General features: G+C 46.6%; 1 protein-coding gene across 14 annotated transcripts in view; it reads left to right on the top strand.

Annotated features, from left to right (window-relative positions):
- The window catches only part of RIMBP2 (RIMS binding protein 2), a 211,135-nt gene that overhangs the window by 154,309 nt on the left and 35,561 nt on the right, over positions 1 to 21,265 (top strand). For all 14 annotated transcript variants that reach the window (XM_082204081.1, XM_082204082.1, XM_082204078.1 and 11 more), the window contains 5 exons: positions 7,457 to 7,533; positions 9,554 to 9,663; positions 11,265 to 12,077; positions 17,352 to 17,503; positions 19,846 to 20,310. In XM_082204081.1, the coding sequence (XP_082060207.1) occupies positions 7,457 to 7,533; positions 9,554 to 9,663; positions 11,265 to 12,077; positions 17,352 to 17,503; positions 19,846 to 20,310 (1,617 nt within the window). The remainder of the gene's footprint in view (positions 1 to 7,456; positions 7,534 to 9,553; positions 9,664 to 11,264; positions 12,078 to 17,351; positions 17,504 to 19,845; positions 20,311 to 21,265) is intronic.

Here is a 21,265-nt window from a genome sequence, read left to right on the forward strand (position 1 = left end):
GCAAAACAGGTTGGATCAGAGTACGCTGCAGTGTATTTTAAGCAGCTATCGCTCTATCTTACTCCCACCACTCTGAAAATAGGACGCTGGCACAGAGACCCAGGTTGGATTTCCTATTATGCTTTACTTCGCTTGCCCTTTTTTCAAACATGAATTCCTCATTGTTTGCCTTTTGTATTGGTAATTATGGGGGGGGGTGTACCCCACGTGGGGATTTTGGCTCAGGATACGTTCAGCGGTGCAGTATCCCCGAGAAAGGCAAAGAGCTATATTATGTTGAAAATGCTTCAGGAGAACTCGGGCTTTGAAAAGTCAAACCAACAAAGAGGTTCTTGACATGGGCAATTTTCAGAAATTGCAAGCAGGCCTCGGCCATTCCACAAAGACACCATCCATTTACCGTCTTGGTGATTGATAACAAGGAGGGGGAAGCAATCTCCCAAAGCAATTATGATGGGCTTGGTTATGAGTTCTATTGCGTACCAACAGAGTGGAGAGAAGGGCTGTGTTATTTTCTCCACGGGCTACCAGGGCATGAGTGGGAAGAAAGCGGGTTAAGAAAGTGATGGGCAAAACATTTTTGGGTTGTTTGCGTTTTTTTTGTGAGGAGGTGGGTGGATTGAGAGTGGGTGGCCAGGAGCACATAGCCCCCAGGAATGAGATAGGTAGAGTTATTCATGCAGGCTGTTTTGCTGTCCACAGTGGCTTCATGACAGTGCAGGAATTTCGTTGTACGTTTGAGGGCACATCTAGAAAGGGAGCCCATGCGTACCTCCACATGGGTTGTATCTGCAGTACGAAAGATCAGGTAGCAGGTGGTGCAAGACCCTCCTTTGCCTGAGTCCACAGCCAATGAGAGAAGACGATACTGGGGAAGGTGGACAAAAAGTCTGACCTAGTACACCAGCTTCCTGTTGATCTCGTTCTTTGCATGTAGAGGACTCCATCTTTGCTCCCAAAGACCTTCAGTGACATATTATATTGAGTCAGACCCATTGGTCCATCTCAGTGTTGTCTATCCTGACTGGCAGTACCTCTCCATGTTCCAGGCAGGAGACATTCTCAGCCCTCCTTGGGAGATGTTGGAAATTGGGGGTGGGATCTCAGGTAGCAGGGTCTAAAAGAGGATTATTCTTGCAACCTTTGTGAGTCACTGCCAGAATTGACTGGGAATCAGTAATTGGAGAGCCCTGGGGAAAACCCAACCCATTGAACCCTACAGAGAAAGGGCTATAGCTCAGTGGTAGAGCACCAGTATTGCATGCAGAATGTACCAGCTTCAAACTCCAGCATCTTTAGTTATTATTATCATCATCATCATCATCATCATCAATACCCCGCCCATCTGGCTGGGTTTCCCCAGCCACTCTAGGTAGTACTAAGAGAAACTCTGTGTCTGAAATCCTGGAGGACTGCTGGTAGTCATAGAATCATAGAATCATAGAATCATAGAGTTGGAAGAGACCACAAGGGCCATCGAGTCCAACCCCCTGCCAAGCAGGAAACACCATCAGAGCACTCCTGACATATGGTTGTCAAGCCTCTGCTTAAAGACCTCCAAAGGAGGAGACTCCACCACACTCCTTGGCAGCAAATTCCACCGTCGAACAGCTCTTACTGTCAGGAAGTTCTTCCTAATGTTTAGGTGGAATCTTCTTTCTTGTAGTTTGGCTCCATTGCTCCGTGTCCGCTTCTCTGGAGCAGCAGAAAACAACCTTTCTCCCTCCTCTATGTGACATCCTTTTATATATTTGAACATGGCTATCATATCACCCCTTAACCTCCTCTTCTCCAGGCTAAACATGCCCAGCTCCCTTAGCCGTTCCTCATAAGGCATCGTTTCCAGGCCTTTGACCATTTTGGTTGCCCTCCTCTGGACACGTTCCAGTTTGTCAGTGTCCTTCTTGAATTGTGGTGCCCAGAACTGGACACAGTACTCCAGGTGTGGTCTGACCAGAGCAGAATACAGTGGCACTATTACTTCCCTTGATCTAGATGCTATACTCCTATTGATGCAGCCCAGAATTGCATTGGCTTTTTTAGCTGCCGCGTCACACTGTTGGCTCATGTCAAGTTTGTGGTCAACCAAGACTCCTAGATCCTTTTCACATGTACTGCTCTCAAGCCACGTGTCACCCATCTTGTATTTGTGCCTCTCATTTTTTTTGCCCAAGTGCAATACTTTACATTTCTCCCTGTTAAAATTCATCTTGTTTATTTTTGCCCAGTTCTCTAATCTGTCAAGGTCATTTTGAAGTGTGATCCTGTCCTCTGGGGTGTTAGCCACCCCTCCCAGTTTGGTGTCATCTGCAAATTTGATCAGGATGCCCTTGAGTCCATCATCCAAGTCGTTGATAAAGATGTTGAATAAGACCGGGCCCAAGACAGAACCCTGTGGCACCCCACTAGTCACTCTTCTCCAGGATGAAGTGGAACCATTGATGAGCACCCTTTGGGTTCGGTCAGTCAGCCAGTTACAAATCCACTGAGTGGTAGCATAGTCAAGACCGCATTTTACCAGCTTCTTTACAAGAATATCATGGGGCACCTTGTCAAATGCCTTGCTGAAATCAAGGTAGGCTACATCCACTGCGTTCCCTTCATCTACCAGGCTTGTAATTCTGTCAAAAAACGAGATCAGGTTAGTCTGACATGACTTATTTTTCAGAAATCCATGCTGACTATTGGTGATCACAGCATTCCTTTGTAGGTGCTCACAGACTGTTTGCTTAATGATCTGCTCCAGAATCTTCCCTGCTATTGATGTCAGACTGACTGGGCGGTAATTATTTGGGTCCTCTCTTTCCCCCTTTTTGAAAATAGGGACAACATTTGCCCTCCTCCAGTCTGCCGGGACTTCGCCTGTTCTCCAGGAATTCTCAAAGATGACTGCCAGTGGTTCTGAGATCACCTCTGCCAGTTCTTTTAATACTCTTGGATGCAGTTCATCTGGCCCTGGAGACTTGAATACATCTAAACTTGCCAAATATTCTTGTACTATCTCCTTAGTTATTCTGGGCTGTGTTTCCTTTGCTGAATCATTTGCTCCAAATTCTTCAGGTCGGGCATTGTTTTCTTTATCGGAGAAGACTGAGGCAAAGAAGGCATTGAGTAGTTCAGCCCTTTCTGTGTCCCCTGTTCGCATTTCACCATCTTCTCCTCTGAGTGACCCCATTGTTTCTTTGTTCTTCCTTTTGCTACGAACATACCCATAAAAGCCTTTTTTGTTGCTTTTAACCTCTCTAGCAAGCCTGAGTTCATTCTGTGCTTTAGCTTTTCTGACTTTGTGTCTACACGTGCTGGCTATTTGTTTGAATTCCTCTTTGGTGGTTTCCCCCCTTTTCCATTTTTTGTACACATCCTTTTTTAATCTTAATTCAGTTAAAAGTTCTTTAGATAGCCACCCTGGCTTCTTTAGGCACCTTCCATGTTTCCGTCTCATTGGTATTGCCTGACGTTGTGCTTTTAGTATCTCCCTCTTAACAAACTCCCAGCCATCATGAACTCCCTTTCCTTTTAGTATTGTTGTCCATGGGATCTCACCCAGCACTTCCCTAAGTTTTATGAAGTCGGCTTTCTTAAAGTCAAGAAATTGAGTCCTAGTATGCTTGGCTGCTCCTTTCCGCTGTATAGTAAACTTCAGAAGAGCATGATCACTCGCGCCTAATGAGCCTTCCACTTCTACCCCACTAACCAGGTCATCAACATTGGTTAGGACCAGATCTAAAATGGCTGTTCCTCTTGTTGCTTCTCCCACTTTCTGGACAATGAAGTTGTCTGCAAGGCCAGTGAGGAATCTGTTTGACCTTATGCTCTTGGCTGAGTTTGACGTCCAACAAATATCCGGGTAATTGAAGTCCCCCATTACTACTATCTCCCTTCCTTTTGCATGCTTGGCCATCTGTTCCAGGAAGGCATCATCTATGTCCTCCGTTTGGCTTGGGGATCTATAGTAAACTCCCACAATGAGGTCTCTGTTATTCTTCTCTCCCTTAATTTTGACCCAAATACTCTCACTTTGGCTTTGAGGATCTAAATCTTGGATCTCTTCACAGGTATACACATCCCTGACATATAACGCCACTCCTCCTCCTTTCTTGTCTGGTCTGTTTCTCTGAAATAGATTGTATCCCCCCATTATTACATTCCAATCGTGGGACTTATCCCACCAGGTTTCAGTGATGCCTATTATGTCATATTTAGTTTGCTGTACCAAGAGCTCAAGCTCATCTTGTTTATTTCCCATGCTTTGCGCATTAGTGTACAGACATTGAAGTCCATTAATCATTCCCCCGTGTCTCTTATTTAAGGATTTTTTCCGCCCACCACTAGGTCCGTGTGCTGTTTTCTCCATTTGGTCTATGACATTTGGATGATCATCTTCATTAATTGATAGACTCCTACCTTCAGGAGCACTGTCTCCCTCCCCCACATTAGTCAGTTTAAAGCCCTCCTGATGAGGTTTCTGAGATTTTCGGCAAAAACATTTCTCCCAACCGTTGTGAGGTGCAGCCCATCACTTGCCAGAAGTCCATCTTCAAGAAACTGCAGTCCGTGATCTAAGAATCCAAACCGTTCCTGTTTACACCATTTGCGAAGCCAGCTGTTCACTTCCACTATTTTCCCCTCTCTCCCTGGGCCACGTCGTTCAACTGGGAGGACAGATGAGATGACAATTTGTGCATTTAGTTGCTTCAATTTCCTGCCGAGAGCCTCGTAGTCTCTTTTGATCTTCTGGAGGCTATTGCTTGCAGTGTCATTGGTTCCCACATGAACCAAGAGGAAGGGGTATTTGTCATTGGGTTTTATGATTCCTTGCAGTCGTTCAGTTACATCTTGGATCTTAGCCCCGGGGAGACAGCACACTTCCCGAGACATCTTGTCAGGCCCACAGATCACTGCTTCTGTTCCCCTCAGTAGGGAATCCCCTATCACCACTACACGCCTCCTCTTGGGTTTGGTCGGGGTTCTTCCGTGAGCTGTCCGTTCCAAGGTCGCCTGCACATTCCCTGAGGACTGACTTTGCTGCTCGTCTTCATATACCTGATCGACTGTAATGAGGGAGAGATCCTCAAATGGAGTCTGCTCTTCGTCTTCCATGCTAGGGGAGAGGACCTCAAAGCGATTGTGTATTTCTCAGCAATCAGAGTGAACCCTGGGCCTCCTACTTCTTTGAGTCACGTTTCTCCATATATCTGGCTCCTGTGTTGGTGAACTAGACTCCTCAGGGGAGTCCCCTGTCTCCTCCTTGGTGGAGACGGTGTGCTCTGTTGCTTCCAAGAAGAGCTCCAGCTCTCTAATTCTTTGGAGCGTAGCTACACGTTCCTCCAGTTGCTGGACTTTGTCTTTTAAGAGAGCAATCAACATGCAATTGCTGCAGGTAAAGCTGCCTGCAACCTTTGGCAAGATGGCAAACATTGCGCAGGAATCGCAGGCGACTGCAGCTGTTCCCTCCCCTTCCATCTTGAGATCGTGTCGTTGGGGTTGGCTACAGAGGTCCTCCATCATAAAAAGCTTGAAGACAGGACAAATACACAAAAAAAACACCTAGATCTCCCCTAACAACGTTTGAGACTAGCTCCCCTAAATCTAAAAGATGGATTTAACTGCGCGCGCCGCTAGGCGCGCGCCGCTGCCCTGCAAACTCTGATAAGCTCCTCCCACAGCTAATCCCCTGCCTCAACAGAAACCCTGCCCCCTCTGACCTTTACACAGGGAAAACAGCTAATCAGCCACCAAGAAACACACACACACAAGAAAACCCTTTTTGCTCCTTCTTCAACTGCTTCCCTGCAAACTCTGATAAGCTCCTCCCACAGCTAATCCCCTGCCTCAACAGAAACCCTGCCCCCTCTGACCTTTACACAGGGAAAACAGCTAATCAGCCACCAAGAAACACACACACACAAGAAAACCCTTTTTGCTCCTTCTTCAACTGCTTCCCTGCAAACTCTGTAGATAGCACTGAACTGGATGAACCAATGGTCTGATGCAGCCTAAGATAGTTTCCTGTGATGTGTGAGTCCTGATTACTGAAAGAAAGATTTCTGAATGTGGAATTGCCCACTCCTTACACAAAGTGAACATCTGGGAAAACTAGTTGCTGGTCATCATAGGAAATAGTGAGATAAGTTGGCCAGTGGTCTGACTTGGTATAATGCAAGCACTTCAACTGCAATATATCCATTTTCTGCCCTTGGGTTCTGCCATTTTGCCAGACATTGAATGCCTGTTTTCAATATTTATTTCACACACACACAGACACAGAGAGAGAGAGAGAGAGAGAGAGAGAGAGAGAGAGAGAGAGAGTCTTAAGTGGTACTTTGTTTTTAATGAGTGTCTTTCACACGGTGTTGAGTGCTATATCTGGGAAGAAATTTTATATATATATATATATATATATATATATATATGCAGGTTTTGGTGTCTTCGGGTGTCTTCCCGTGTAAGAGTCGGGGTGTCTGTGCGACGTTTCGACGAGGTCTCACTCGTCATCTTCAGGCTGGTGCTTTCGGCTTCTTGTTACTGGAACAGAGCAGAGTCTGGTGTTTGAGTTCCTATAAATACTGTTGAGGGGTGTGGTGTATAGCCTCCAACGTTCTGGGCAGAGAGGAAGTTCCTAGATTAGTGTGCCTTTTCTTCTTTTGTTCTTTAATTACTTGAGGGATATCTTGGGTGATTTCATGAGTGATATTCTGAATATCACTGGGTGGGTCATTAAGTGTAGATTAGTTGCTAAAGCTTTCGTGTCTTGACCTCTTGAACTTGTGAAGAGTTTTTCTCTCCACAGACATATTACAGACTCCATCCAGTAGCCAAACTATAGTGGCACCTCCGGATGCTGCACCCCCCTGCAATCCCTACACAGATCTGGCTGGCACAAGGCACAAAACCACAGCTCGCCCCTATACACGAAGCCAAGCCAGAGCACAACTAAATGCAGCACAGCCATCTTCTCAGAAAAACTCTTCACAAGCTCAAGAGGTCAAGACACGAAAGCTTTAGCAACTAATCTACACTTAATGACCCACCCAGTGGTATTCAAAATATCCCTCATGAAATCACCCAAGATATCCCTCAAGTAATTAAGGAACAAAAGAAGAAAAGGCACACTAATCTAGGAACTTCCTCTCTGCCCAGAACGTTGGAGGCTATACACCACACCCCTCAACAGTATTTATAGGAACTCAAACACCAGACTCTGCTCTGTTCCAGTAACAAGAAGCCGAAAGCACCAGCCTGAAGATGACGAGTGAGACCTCGTCGAAACGTCGCACAGACACCCCGACTCTTACACGGGAAGACACCCGAAGACACCAAAACCTGCATATATATATATATATATATATATATATATATATATATATATATATATATATGGTCATTTGTACGTTAAGAGATTAAGATATAACCCTGGTCCCAGAAGACCAATCACATTTATTACTTCTTATTGTAGATGGATAATGAACGAAATTCTAATACCTCAAAGCAGAGATACTCTGGAAAAGTCCATCTTTGCATCGCTCGATATAGGTAATGTCAACCCACCAAGCAGGCCTGTATGTGAACTGTATTTTTTATTTTTCACAATTTGAAATGCTTTTTAAGAAACCTGATTTATTAGCAGTCAATGCAAAATACAACATGCGGCATCCATAAGAGAGTATCGGGGGTCCGCTATAAAGAAGACACATCAACAAGGGTGGAAAACACAAAAATTATTCCTTTTGACAGCATCCCTTTAAAAGTTGTTGGTGGGGGCCAGTCATGCACTTAGATAGACGCATAAGTGACAAATGGAAACAACTTTTGCATTGGCCTCTAAGTTGCATCTCAGTTTTTCTAATGATGCAATATCCCACACCGTTGTATGCCAATATTCTCTCTTTTATCCTGTCCTTTAAGTGGCCTTATTAACCTCAAAGTCTGAGCCCTGCCACAAATCACCAGGAAATGGTACATTTTTTGGTCTGCCTGAAAGATGTTTCCTGCATTTCCTACATTTCAGGCATTGGGGAGAATGAGAGGTGAGCTGGCCATTTTACCTGCTGACTGGCCACTTTCAGGGGCCATGGGCAGAAGCGAAAGCAGTACTTTCTCTTGCCCACTCAGAGTCCTACTGCTGGAATAAGTTGCCTTTCACATCTTGGGATTTCCCTTGAACTACAGTGGTACCTCAGGTTACAGACGCTTCAGGTTACAGACTCCTCTAACCCAGAAATAGTACCTTGGGTTAAGAACCTTGCTTCAGGATGAGGACAGAAATTGTGTGGAAGCGGCGCTGTGGCAGCAGGAGGCCCAATTAGCTAAAGTGGTGCTTCAGGTTAAGAACAGTTTCAGGTTAAGAACGGACCTCCAGAACGAATTAAGTTCTTAGCCCGAGGTACTGCTGTATACAATTGTGACACCTTTTATATATATATATATATCCTGCACATGTGGGAAGTAAGGCAGTCATGTTCCCAATTGTTAGGGCTCCTGAACATTCGTTGTTAGCATAGATGCTAAAAAACTACTGGGCCAGCAGAAATAATGTGGGTTACCCAGATCCGAGGAGGTGAATAAGGCAACGCTCAATGAGAGGTGCTGGGAAAGGCTGAGTGAGACAAGGTGGGGCCCATTGCAAATTGAGTTCTTACCTTGCTTAGACTTAAGAAACAGACTTCTGCAAGAAACAGAGGTCACCTCTTGCCCCTTGGCCTACTTTGTGTTCTGGGGTTGGTGCATGGCTGATTGCTCTTTCTGCAGTCCCCTCCAGTGGTTGCAAACCCTGACATCCTTGTCTGACCGTCCCAAGGGTCCCAGGCTCAGGACCTGTCATGGCCTTGATGCCTGAAACTGGCATGTTACTTGCCCAACACTACCCTGCTGTCAGTTGTGCTTAATAGCACCCTGTCCTGCACATGACTCTGTGCCTACGTGAGGGCTGACCAAGGAGGGGCTGGATCACAGAGGCATCCCAGAATAAGATGAAGCTTTCCAATGTTCCAGTAGGACATCTCGCTTCTGTACCTCCGCTTTGGGGATGTGGCAGGTGTGAATTGGGTAATAGTGGGTGGCCTAAGACTCTTAGGGGAAATGTGCAAAAGCAGATGGGGGAGACCAGCCAGAGAGAGGCAAGGACTCAGGAATGAATCAGCTCGCCATCCCTCCTTAAGAGAAATGGTGCTGTGAAAGGGTTTGGGTGCTGTAAACCCAACTGGCTCACCAAGGGCTGGACTTGCTAGCTGTGTGGGGAAGAGTCAGGATATGGCTTTGTGTGACGTTGGGAGCAAGTGGGTGAAGGCCCATAGCTCAGTGGTAGAGCAGCTGCCTTGCATGCAGAACGTTGCTGGTTCCATCTGCGGCAGCTCCAGGTAGGGCTAAGAGAGAGCCCTGCTTGAAACCTTGGAGAGCCATTTCCAGACTGTACTGAGTTAGATGGAGCCATCGTCTGACACAGTTCAGGGTGGCTTCCTATGTAGCAGGAGGGTGAAGGAGCTCCTTGCCCTACCCAGAGATTCTCAACACTGACTGGTTAATTACATGAAAAGGTAATTGTGCTTCCCTCCAGTTACAACCCATTTGATGGACCAAATGAAAACCCCGAGGCAGAGCTGCCCCTCACAGCAGGAAAATACCTCTATGTGTATGGAGACATGGACGAAGATGGCTTCTACGAAGGTTTGTTGAGACTGGCAATTTAGTTATTTATTTATTTAGCTTTTGCTTTTGCCTCTCTTTAACCATCAACAAATTTGGGTGCAGGGGAGCATTCTGGGTTCCGCTTGCTCCGCTTGCGATTATCCAGCATTCTGAACCATCTAGGGTGGCCCTATAAGTAGAGCAGTCTCAACTGCTGGAAACATCATCCCACCAATGCATGGGGAGTTATGGAACTGAACGAGTGGGATGTGGCAGAGAGAGTGGGGTCAGTGAGGGTGCCCTTGTTCTCCCCTCATACGAATTCTAATTCTAACTGAATGGTGGGGGTAAAGGCTTTTATCATATGGGGGCAGTGGTGGCTAATTTATTAGGGCAAAGGGGGCTTGGCCCCAGTGACCTCTGTCTGCCCTTATCCAGCCCCCAGTTGTCTGCCTTCTTACCTACAACCAGCCCATGACTGCCAGCTTCCTCCTCCCTAGTCTCAACGACGCCCTTGTAAAGCCCGGTAGCAGCAGGAAACCATGGAGCATGCCCTCCTTCATCGCCAGTATTATATAGACCAGGGGTCTGCAACCCGCGGCTCCGGAGCCGCATGTGGCTCTTTTACACCTTTGCCGCGGCTCTGGGGTGGATACTAGCGAGGGGAGGAGGCGCATTGTGCGCCCCGACACTCCCCACTGTGGCGGGCGCTGTACTGGCTGTGACGTCGCATGGGGGCGGTGCGTGCATTAGTCACGCACCGTCCCGACGTCACCTTCCCGCCCGCTGTCAGATCGGAGGGCAGCGGCGCGCATGCTTTAAATGTCACAATGGTTTTGCGGCTCCCAGGTTTTTTTTCCTTCGGAAACGGGTCCAAGTGGCTCTTTTTGTCTTAAAGGTTGCAGACCCCTGATATAGACATTCAAACTAGGTTTATCCAACTCATCTTATATACATTTCCTGGGCATTCAGAACAACACAACATCTCCTTATTACTACAGGATGAGAGCCCAGAAGTCACATACTCATTCACCAGATTTTGTTCTGCCATGATAGATTTTCGATGAAGAATGGTCTATGCTACAATTCAATCCTAAACTGAAGGCCCATATTGCTAGATCTGCACTTCTGAAGCCACCCCATATAGCTGTGTTAAGCGATCTTTTAATTTTTCTTATAAATTTTTACTCACCCATTATCTATGCTTAATTAAGTATTCTATGTATATGTTTAAATCTATGTTTGGTTCTTGCTCCTATTTATTTAATAATTATTAGATTCATACTGTTATGCTGTTTATTTAGATGTTTTGCTTATGCTGGTCTATGACCATAATAAAGTACTTGAACTTGAGGCTAAAGTAAAGCCCAGTAGACAGGAAGGTAGAATTAGTTGACTCTGCCTATCCTTGGCCCTGGTTCCTTCTACTGTTTGCTTCCTACCAGTCCTGATGGACAGCAGTCACTACTGGCTTAGGCTGGGCTGGGTAAGCACTTCAACAGGGCTAGGGCAGGGATGGTGGTTGAAACTGGCTGTGTTTCTCCTTGGCCCATCTTTAAATGTGAATCCAGATGAGCAGTTGTGTCTTTTCTGTGTGTTTGTGCAACCTGCCTTCCACCTTTTTTTTCTTTCTCCTCTAGGTGAACTCCTAGATGGACAGAGAGGTCTTGTCCCTTCCAACTTTGTGGATTTTGTGCAGGACAATGAATCCCGTTTGTTGAGTGGGGTGGGCAGCGAACAGGACCAGAATTACATCAACCACACTGGTCACATGTTGGAAGGAGATGGCCTTTTGGAGATAAACCCTCCCAGCCACTTAGAGCCTGGCGTTGTCAATAACAGTGCAGGGACCCTGGATGTGAACATTGATGAAATCGGAGAAGACATTGTGCCTTATCCTAGAAAAATTACCCTTATCAAACAACTAGCCAAAAGTGTTATTGTGGGCTGGGAGCCTCCGGTCGTGCCACCTGGATGGGGAACCATTCATAGCTACAACGTCTTGGTAGACAAAGAAATACGGATGAGTGTGTCCTTGGGGAGCAGAACTAAAGCTCTCATAGAAAAACTTAACATTGCTACCTGCACGTATCGAATATCTATTCAAAGCATAACCAGTAGGGGCAATTCTGACGAGCTCCAGTGCACTTTGTTAGTTGGGAAGGATGTCATTGTGGCTCCTTCTCACCTTAAGGTGGACAACATCACCCAGATTTCCGCCGAGCTCACCTGGCTCCCAACCAACAGCAATTACAGTCATGTGATCTTCCTCAACGAAGAGGAATTCGATATTGTCAAGGCTGCCAGATACAAGTATCAGTTTTTTAACCTGAAGCCCAACATGGCCTACAAGGTGAAGGTATTGGCCAAGCCTCACCAAATGCCCTGGCAGCTCCCACTGGAGCAACGGGAAAAAAAGGAAGCCTTTGTAGAATTTTCGACATTGCCAGCAGGTTTGACTCTGTTGTGTGTTTTTTTTAGGATATTGCTTGCTGTTGTTTGTTAATTTATGCAGAGCCATCGGTGTACGTGAAAGCTTACAGATTGCAAGAGGGAAGGTCATTTCCTGAAGGATCTGGCATTCTAAGCTTTGACACAGAAGAAGCCAACGTGGGGTCTTCCAAATGCTGTTGAACTACAAATCCCATCATCCTCGACCAGCATGGTCAAGGACAATTGGATTTGTAGTCCAGGAACATCAGGGTGGGGCACAACATTGACTGCTCCTGGAACATGTCAGGGTTTCAGTTGCACCTACTTAAAGGCTTCATTACGGACCCATGACCATTGAACACTGGAAGCAGGGGGTTGTCCTGAAGACTTTGGGGGCAAGATGAGTTTTGGGGAGACTGTCAAAGGAAAGAAGAGAGGTAGCCTCACACAGGTGCTCTGGGAGGTGAGGGAGAAAGGGTGTATTACCATGAGTGTACAAGTACCTATCTGGGATGTGGGTGGCGCTGTGGGTTAAACCACAGAGCCTAGGACTTGCCGATCAGAAGCTCAGCAGTTCAAATCCCCACAACGGGGTGAGCTCCCATTGCTCGGTCCCTGCTCCTGCCAACCTAGCAGTTCGAAAACACGTCAAAGTACAAGTAGATAAATAGGTACCACTCCAGTGGGAAGGTAAACGGTGTTTCCGTGTGCTGCTTTGGTTCGCCAGAAGCGGCTTAGTCATGCTGGCCACATGACCCGGAAGCTGTACACTGGCTCCCTTGGCCAATAAAGTGAGATGAGCGCCACAACCCCAGAGTCGGCCACAACTGGACCTAACGGTCCAGGGTCCCTTTACCTTTACATTTACAAGTACCTATGACCGCCTGGGCATGTACACCGAAATAACATGGAATTTGGGACCTCTAACTTAGAGCTGCCATCTGCCTTTCCCTCCGTGAAGGGCCATAGTTCACTAGTAGTGCATCTGCTCTGTACATAGAAGGTCCCAGGTTCGATCTCTAGGTAGGGCTGGGAACATCCCCTACCTGAAACCTGGTGGCAATCAGTTGGAGACAGAACTTATCTAGATGGACCAAAGGTCAGATTCAATATGAGGCAGTTTCCTATGTTCCTGTGCCATTGGGGAAGGATTAGTGAGCCAGCAAGACAAGTAGCCAAGATTTCAGGAGCTTGAATGCATAGATTATTGCAGAAATGGGATAAGTACATGCACCACATTTAGATTGCACCATCAGTTATCCAGACAAGCAAATGGACACAATCCAGCCAGGTGAAAACACCTGGGGTGCAAAGCAAGGCCAGGGATGGGTGTGGCCTGGGGAGAACCCTGTGGGCCAAATAGAGAGGCCGGGGGGGGCCATATCTGGTTCCTGGGCCTAAGGTGCCCCACTCCTGGTCTAGATGGAGACATACATGTTTCCCAAACAGGGTCAGTGGGACTTTCAAAGCTAAAAAAACAAAAAAGTGGTCTTCTCAGATCGTAAAGGTCTGGGTGCAATGCAGGTGTCTTAAATGGCACACCTTGAGAGTTTGAGTTCAGCAAGGCTGTCCACATATAAAAGGGTCTTCAAGGATTGCCCCTGTAGAACTGGCTTGGGGGAGGGCTTCATTCCCCAAAATGACACACGCCCTGTTTCCCAAGGGAAAGCTAAGCTGGATTCCTGGTATACAGAGACCTGCTAGTACTTTTTCTCAACCCATAAGGATTTTGTTGCCTGGCAATAACAATTCAGAGATGTTTGGGACTGTTGTAGGACTGCCGGCACTGTGAATTGATTGTTACGGTGGAGGGGGCAGCCCTTCCCCTCCGAAAGCTTTTTAGCTTGTTCAGTTTAGCCAGGATGTTGCCAAATATGTGGCAGAACTCATGAAATATACATAACCTTAATAATCACAGGGATATTTTTAGGCTAGGCTTCCATCCAGCACACTGCTATTTATAGGGGATTGGTTTTAATTAGAGACGTAGCAAGTGTGCTATCATGATAACAGGTTTTCAGGGCCTTCAAACAGGGGGAGGTTTTTTTTGCTTTTTGTTTTTGCTCAGCTGTTTTTAGCTGCATGGAGCCCAGGTTATGGAACACACACACAGCCTGCCACTCCAAGATGCAAGGAAGGGAAAGAAAGCAAAAGATCTTGCAGTCTAGCTGAAGCTTAGCGCTTAAGAAGAGCTGTGCTGAGTTAGGCCTCTGTTCTCTCTTACAAGGGGGTTATGTTGCAGGCCCCCACATGCATAAGCAAAAAAAAAAAGGTGTTACAGTAAGTGCCACACTTTTAACATTTGGGGGGGGTGCCGGTACTGCGTACCCTTGAGTTACCCACCCCCAATAAATAAATAAAAACAGTGTTGCTACCCAACAGCTGTAGAGCAGAGTAGTGCAGCTTCAGCAAGAGCTCCCACACACCATTTGGAGTCATTGGAGTCTTTTTTCCCCTGGACTTTTGACCCACTGACATCCTTTTTGGGCTCTGGGGAGGGTCTCCTTATGAGACACAAGTAATTTCCAGCTCTCTCCTGTCATTTCAGGTTAGAATTGAATTACTCATTTAACGGTGCCTTGCATGTATGCAGTCACACGCGAGTTGATCAGACGTAGATAAGGGAATGCCTATAAAAAAGATGCGGGTGGCGCTGTGGGTTAAACCACAAAGCCTAGGGCTTGCCGATCAGAAGGTTGGCGGTTCGAATCCCCGTGACGGGGTGAGCTCCCATTGCTCGGTCCCTGCTCCTGCCAACCTAGCAGTTCGAAAGCACGTCACCTATAAAAAAGCTATGGTGTCAGGGGAAAATGTAGACAGAAACACACACCAGCCTTCTTTCCAGTGTGGTGTAGAAGAGAATAATAATAATTTGGATTTGATATCCCGCTTTATCACTACCCGAAGGAGTCTCAAAGCGGCTCACAATCACCTTTCCCTTCCTCCCCCACAACAAACACTCTGTGAGGTGAGTGAGGCTGAGAGACTTCAGAGAAGTGTGACTAGCCCAAGGTCACCCAGCAGCTGCATGTGGAGGAGTGGGGAATTGAACCCGGTTCCCCAGATTACGAGTCTACCGCTCTTAACCACTGCACCACACTGGCTCTCTGTGTAGTGGTTAAGAGCGGTAGACTCGTAATCTGGGGAACCGGGTTCGCATCTCCGCTCCTCCACCTGCAGCTGCTGGGTGACCTTGGGCCAGTCACACTTCTCTGAAGTCTCTCAGCCCCACTCACCTCACAGAGTGTTTGTTGTGGGGGAGGAAGGGAAAGGAGAATGTTAGCCACTTTGAGACTCCCTCGGGTAGTGATAAAGCGGGATATCAAATCCAAACTCTTCTTCTCTTCTTCCTGACCTGCTGGTTTTCTGTGTGCAAGGAGTTGGGCCAGTTTATGGAACACAGCTGATGCATGTCCTCCTCTGACAAACTTCTCTTGCAATTGCTGCGGACAGCACAAAAGACTCTTGGTAGCCTCTGGCATGCTGTTTCCCCATCCACTTGTCCTAGCAGCCAATTAGCCAGGCAATTATTAATCTGGACCGCAGCAGGAAGTTGCCAGTGTGCTGTTTGCCTCAGCATTATTGGGTTCCCACATGGATTTCTCCAGCCCTCCTGCCTCCTGCAAGCTCTCTCTGGGATATTCTGAGACCCAGGGCGTGTAAATGGTTTTCCAGACTTCCCTCCTCAGCATCAGATTGCTGCTGCTGAAGTGGCTCCCCATTGTTGGGATGCAAAAGTGTTTGCTGTAATCCTTCCCAAAATCATTTGCAAGGCTGGCCTCTGCCCCGTCCTATTCCCTGCAAGGACTTCTTGTCAGCTGTCTTGCTCTCAACATCCTGGCCTTGGCTCTGGGTTCAGAATAGGGATGAGAGGATTTCTACCCTTCCGTTCCTTTTGGTGTTTTCTTGGGCTTGCATTCCGTCCTTCCTGAATTCTTTTCTAACTAGGAGGATTTCTGAAATTGCCATGAGGCAGAAGGCTGTGTTGTATTGTTTTCAGCACCTGCGAAAAACCTTTTTCTTTAGCCAGCCAAGAGGTGTAATTTTAGCATTTAATTTTATTTGCATGCATTTGTTTTAAAACAACTGGTTTTATTTATATTTTGATAGTTTTATGTCCTCTGCGTTTTTTAAATCAGACAACTAATCTTTAACACGTAATTTTACCGTGTGGATTTCTTTTGAAACACCTGAATTTTAAAGAATAACGACTAAGAGTAACCCTGGAATTAAAGCACGTGCATCTATGTGGTTTGCTAGAACTAGAGATGTCTGGGGAATTCAGTCTTTGCAAAATATGATGGGGACAGACCTGATGTCCACTTCCTGCATTGATGTGCATCCACATCACAGATTTAAATTGCATTAACGATCAATCATTCTTCCTAGGGAACTCTGGGAATTATAGTTTGTAAGGGTGAAAGAAGGGCTCTCCTAACAATTCTCAGCACACTTAGCAAACTACATTTCCCAGGATTATTTTAAAAAATGGGGGGGGACCCTGCACAGCACCTGCGATCCTCAGATGAATGGCAGTATATAAACTTATTAAATAAATTATTAATAATAAAAAACCTAGATGTTTAAAGTGCTGTAAAAGTGCTTTCATTATGTAGTGTGGACTAGTCATCCTTTGGAATGTTCTGACGCAGTTCTGAGCTAAAAACAACAGCGACATAAAACTAGGTTTGGTAATGCGTAATTTGAGAGACAATGTGTAAGAAATCCATGTTTAGAAACATGTTTAACATGTGGCAAATTGCGCAGATTTTTTAAAAAATTTGTTTTTAAAATTATGGATTAAAAAATGGTAATGGGGTGGAGTAGACTAATGAGTGAACTTATGCCAAAATTGCCTGGTCCTCAGGCAAGTTTCCTCCATCCCTCAATAAACTACTGAGATGACACATTTTGACATCTCCAGCCCCCTAGACCAGGCATGTCCAACCAGGCTGCGATCTACTCCCACTATAAAAGAAATCTACCCATTAGATTGACCTAAGCTGTTGAGCTTTTTGGGGGGAGGAAGACCCAAAGTTATTGAGCTTTTCGGAGAGAGAGAGAGAGAGAGAGAGAGAGAGAGAGAGAGGTGTCAATCAGGGTCACGAGATTGACCACGATTGACCAGCAGATCCATGATTGACCAGATTGACCCACGATCAACTGGTAGATCGTGATTGACCAGTTGGACATGCCTGCCTTAGACAATGAAAATTTAATAACAATATGCTTCTATCTGTAGGGCCTACGGAATTAAGTGACTGGTAGTAACTGAAGCGTGTTTTGAAATCTAGGTCCACCAGCTCCCCCTCAAGACATCAGAATTCAGGCTGGGCCGACGCCAGGAACGATCCTGGTTTCATGGAAGCCACCAATTCTCACAGCAACAGGGACCTCCAATGGAGCCAATGTAACCGGTTATGGAGTTTATGCAAAAGGCCAAAGGGTAGGTGGAATTTTCCACTTCGTTGGTGATGACCCACACGCCTTGATTCCCAGAGTGGGTTTAACTGTCCATTCTCCTCCCAGGGAACTCTGGGAATTGTAGCCCTGGGAAGGGAGTGGGGATCTCCTGACAACTCTCAGCAGTGATTTTTTTTCTGGGGGTACTCAATGGTACACAGTACCTGCACCATTTTTTTCTAGAGGAAAAAAAAGCATTTCTCAGCAGCCTCAACAAACAGTTCCTGTGATTCTTTGGGGGAGGAAGCCATGACTCTTTAGAGTGGCACGATACTGCTTTAAATGTATACTGCAGATGGGGCCCTTTTCTCCCCCTTTCTATGGGCTCATCCACAATGCCCCACAACAGCTACTCACTGTGGGTTATAGTAAAGCAAACAGTCTAAATTTGCCAACGCCAAAATGATACTGAGCATCAGACAAACTTGGCACAATAAGGAAATTTTGCCCATGGAACGGCCATTTTCCATCCTTCCACTTTGATTCTCTTGCACCCTATCTGTATAACCTAGCAACTCCAAAATATAGATGTGCTTTTACCCTTGCAAGACTGAATGTACTGCCCTCGGCGGTACTTGAGGGATGATTCCAACAGATTCCATACAAAAAATGCTTATGTCCTTGCGGAGATGGCAGCACCAAATCTCAAGCACTCTTTACAAAGACTTGAGGAATGAGATGATTATCCCTCTTTTATGGGCCATTCCGGGCCACCCTACCACTGCCACAGTGTCTTTTTCTCCTGGCAGATCAGGAGGAACAGATGACAGCAAAGGTTGCAAGGTTTTTAACTGGGGCAATCAGACTAAGGTCCACTATTTGACTGCTGATTTGGGACTCTAAACCGTGTTTTATATACTCAGCTTTCTATTTTGTTCTGTGTATACCACAATGTTCTTTTGTTGCTATGGCCGATGGCTGATGCAAATAAAGTTTTATTCATTCGATGCCACTCGCCCTGTGATTTCTAGACATGGGTCCGAAAGGTTTTTTTCATTTTGTCCTGCCACTTTCCTTGGGAAGACCCACCACTTACTGCTGAATCAGAACAAACGTCTATCAAATGGACGTTAGCTGCGACTCAGCGGTAAACAGCGGCTTTTCCCAGGGAAAGCGGTGGAACGAAAGAAGAATCTCTCAGACCAGTGCGTTGAAATCACGGGACAAGCCTAAGTGTGGATGAGCCCTAGGTTAGGCAGCTGAAGGAAAGAAAACTTCATGTAAAAACCAAGAGTGTTTGTGTGTGCGTGCGCGCACTGAACTCAGTTCTTGTGCTAAAAACAAATTGCATATGCAGTTGAAGTTGAGCATGTGTGATTAATTTGAAGTGTAATGTCTGCCATCCTGCCCCCCACCGAACCACTGTTTTGCACATGGATGCTGTTGGTGGAACTTTAGTTAGAGTTATTTGAGCGGAACCCATGGTCTGAACCTTTTGCAGAGTGGAAATGAATATGCTCCCCACCACAAGAAAAGGTTCCAAAAGGCGTTACTGCAAACAGTCTTAAACGAGTTGCAAAATATATGTTGCAAGACTATAAAGTAACACATTGCCCTTAAGCAAACTAGCAATGCAATCCAGTCTTCTTTAAGCCCTTAATACAGTGGTACCTCGGGTTACAGACACTTCAGGTTACATACGCTTCAGGTTACAGACGCTTCAGGTTACAGACTCTGCTAACCCAGAAATAGCACCTTGGGTTAAGAACTTTGCTTCAGGATGAGAACAGAAATCACGCTGCGGCGGCCCCATTAGCTAAAGTGGTGCTTCAGGTTCAGAACAGTTTCAGGTTAAGAACAGACCTCTGGAACAAATTAAGTACGTAACCAGAGGTACCACTGTACAGTCCAAGAACTTTCCTTTCTCCAGTCCCAGAGAGAGATCCTACACAAACAGAATCGTTGAGCTAGTGCCTACTGAGAAAGTTTCTCAGGGATGGGTCATAACTTAGCATAAATGCTGAAATGGAAATCTCCAGCCTTATATCACCATAGTTAGCTAGAGTTAAACCTCTTGCCTAATGCAAACCTATACATAAGCTTTAAACTTCAACGCATACATACATAACATTCTATGCATACCAAACTTATAACTTTAGCAGACCTCAGGGTCCTAGCAAAATATATATATATCAAAGTAGATGCTGTAAGCTAGAAGTCTGACCACCTCTGTCTCATATAGGGCTACTGTTCGGTCCTACTGGAGTGTGCTACTCGTCTTCTGTACTAGTTTGAGGGCGCTTCCTTCCTTTCCCATCCAGGCATGGCAGCAGAAGAACTTGGCTCCTTCTCAACTTGGCCTTTGTGTTTTATACATCCGATTAGGTGGCAGAAGTTATCTTTCCTATGGCTGAGAACACCGTCGTGGAGCTCATGAGAATCCGGAGCCTGGAAGCCAGGGAAGTTCTCGTCCGGACACTTTCTGTCCAAGGGGAATCGGTGGACTCGCTGGGCTCTGCCATTCCACCTGACCTACTGGTGCCTCCAACCCCTCACCCTCGGCCAGCTCCCAAATCTAAGCCATTACCAAGTGCCGGCATCCCAGATACCAAAGACGAACATTTGTGTCCGCATGTGAAAAGGGATGAGTCGTGGGAGCAGGGCCGCGTGGCGTCTCCCATCCACGGACACACCCTGGAGCCTCCCAACTTCCACAGCCCACTCCAGGGGAGGAGGTCTCCTTCCCCAAACCGAATACTCCCTCAGCCACAAGGTGCGCCCGTCCCCAACACAGTCGCAAAGGCCATGGCCAGGGAGGCTGCTCAGCGCGTCGCAGCGGAGAGCAGCAGGGTGAGTAGAGCTTGCAGCATCTGACACCCACAACTGCACAAAACTGGCAGCAAAACCTGATCTTGGGCCATTTCATACATACATTTCCTTCATGGATGCAGCATCCACAGGTGATTTTCATATGTGAATGGCCCTCTGTGGGTCTGGTCTACGCATGCAAGCAGAACAGCATAGCAGGGGTAGCCAACATGGTCCCTCTAGATCAACCTGTGGGTCCCCAGATGTTGTTGGACTACAACTTCCATCACCCCTAGCTAGCAAGGCCAGAGCTCAGGGATGATGGGAGTTGTAGTCCAGCAACATCTGGGACCCACAGGTTGAGAACCGCTGCTCTAGATGCTGCTGAACTGATGGTGAGATGGCCCTTGGGGTCCCTTCCAACTCTATAATTCTACGTGTGAAGGGTTCAATATGATCCTGCCTACCCATGGAAGTGAGGGACACGAGTGGCGCTGTGGTCTAAACCACTGAGCCTTGGGCTTGCTGATCGGAAGGTCGGTGGTTCGAATCCCTGTGATGGGGTGAGCTCCCATTGTTCGGTCCCAGCTCCTGCCAACCTGGCAGTTCGGAAGCCCGTCAAAGTGCAAGTAGATTAATAGGTACCACTCCAGCAGGAAGGTAAACGGTGTTTCTGTGCGCTGCTCTGGTTTCACCAGAAGCGGCTTAGTCATGCTGGCCACATGACCCGGAAAAACTGTCTGCGGACAAATGCCAGCTCCCTCGGCCTGTAAAGCAAGATGAGCACTGCAACCCCAGAGTCGTCCATGACTGGACTAACTGTCAAGGGTCCCTTTACCTTTACCTTTACCCATGGAAGCAGAATGAGATAGGAGAGTAGGGGTAACCAATGTGGTCCCTGTCAGGTGTTGTTGGACTCCAACTCCTATCAGCCGCAACCAGCATGGGCAATGGTATACAGTGATAGGAGTCAAGAATCATCTAGAGCAGGGGTGTC

The sequence above is a fragment of the Podarcis vaucheri genome (assembly GCF_965113315.1).
Source record: "Podarcis vaucheri genome assembly, chromosome: 16".
Classification (NCBI taxonomy): domain Eukaryota; kingdom Metazoa; phylum Chordata; class Lepidosauria; order Squamata; family Lacertidae; genus Podarcis; species Podarcis vaucheri.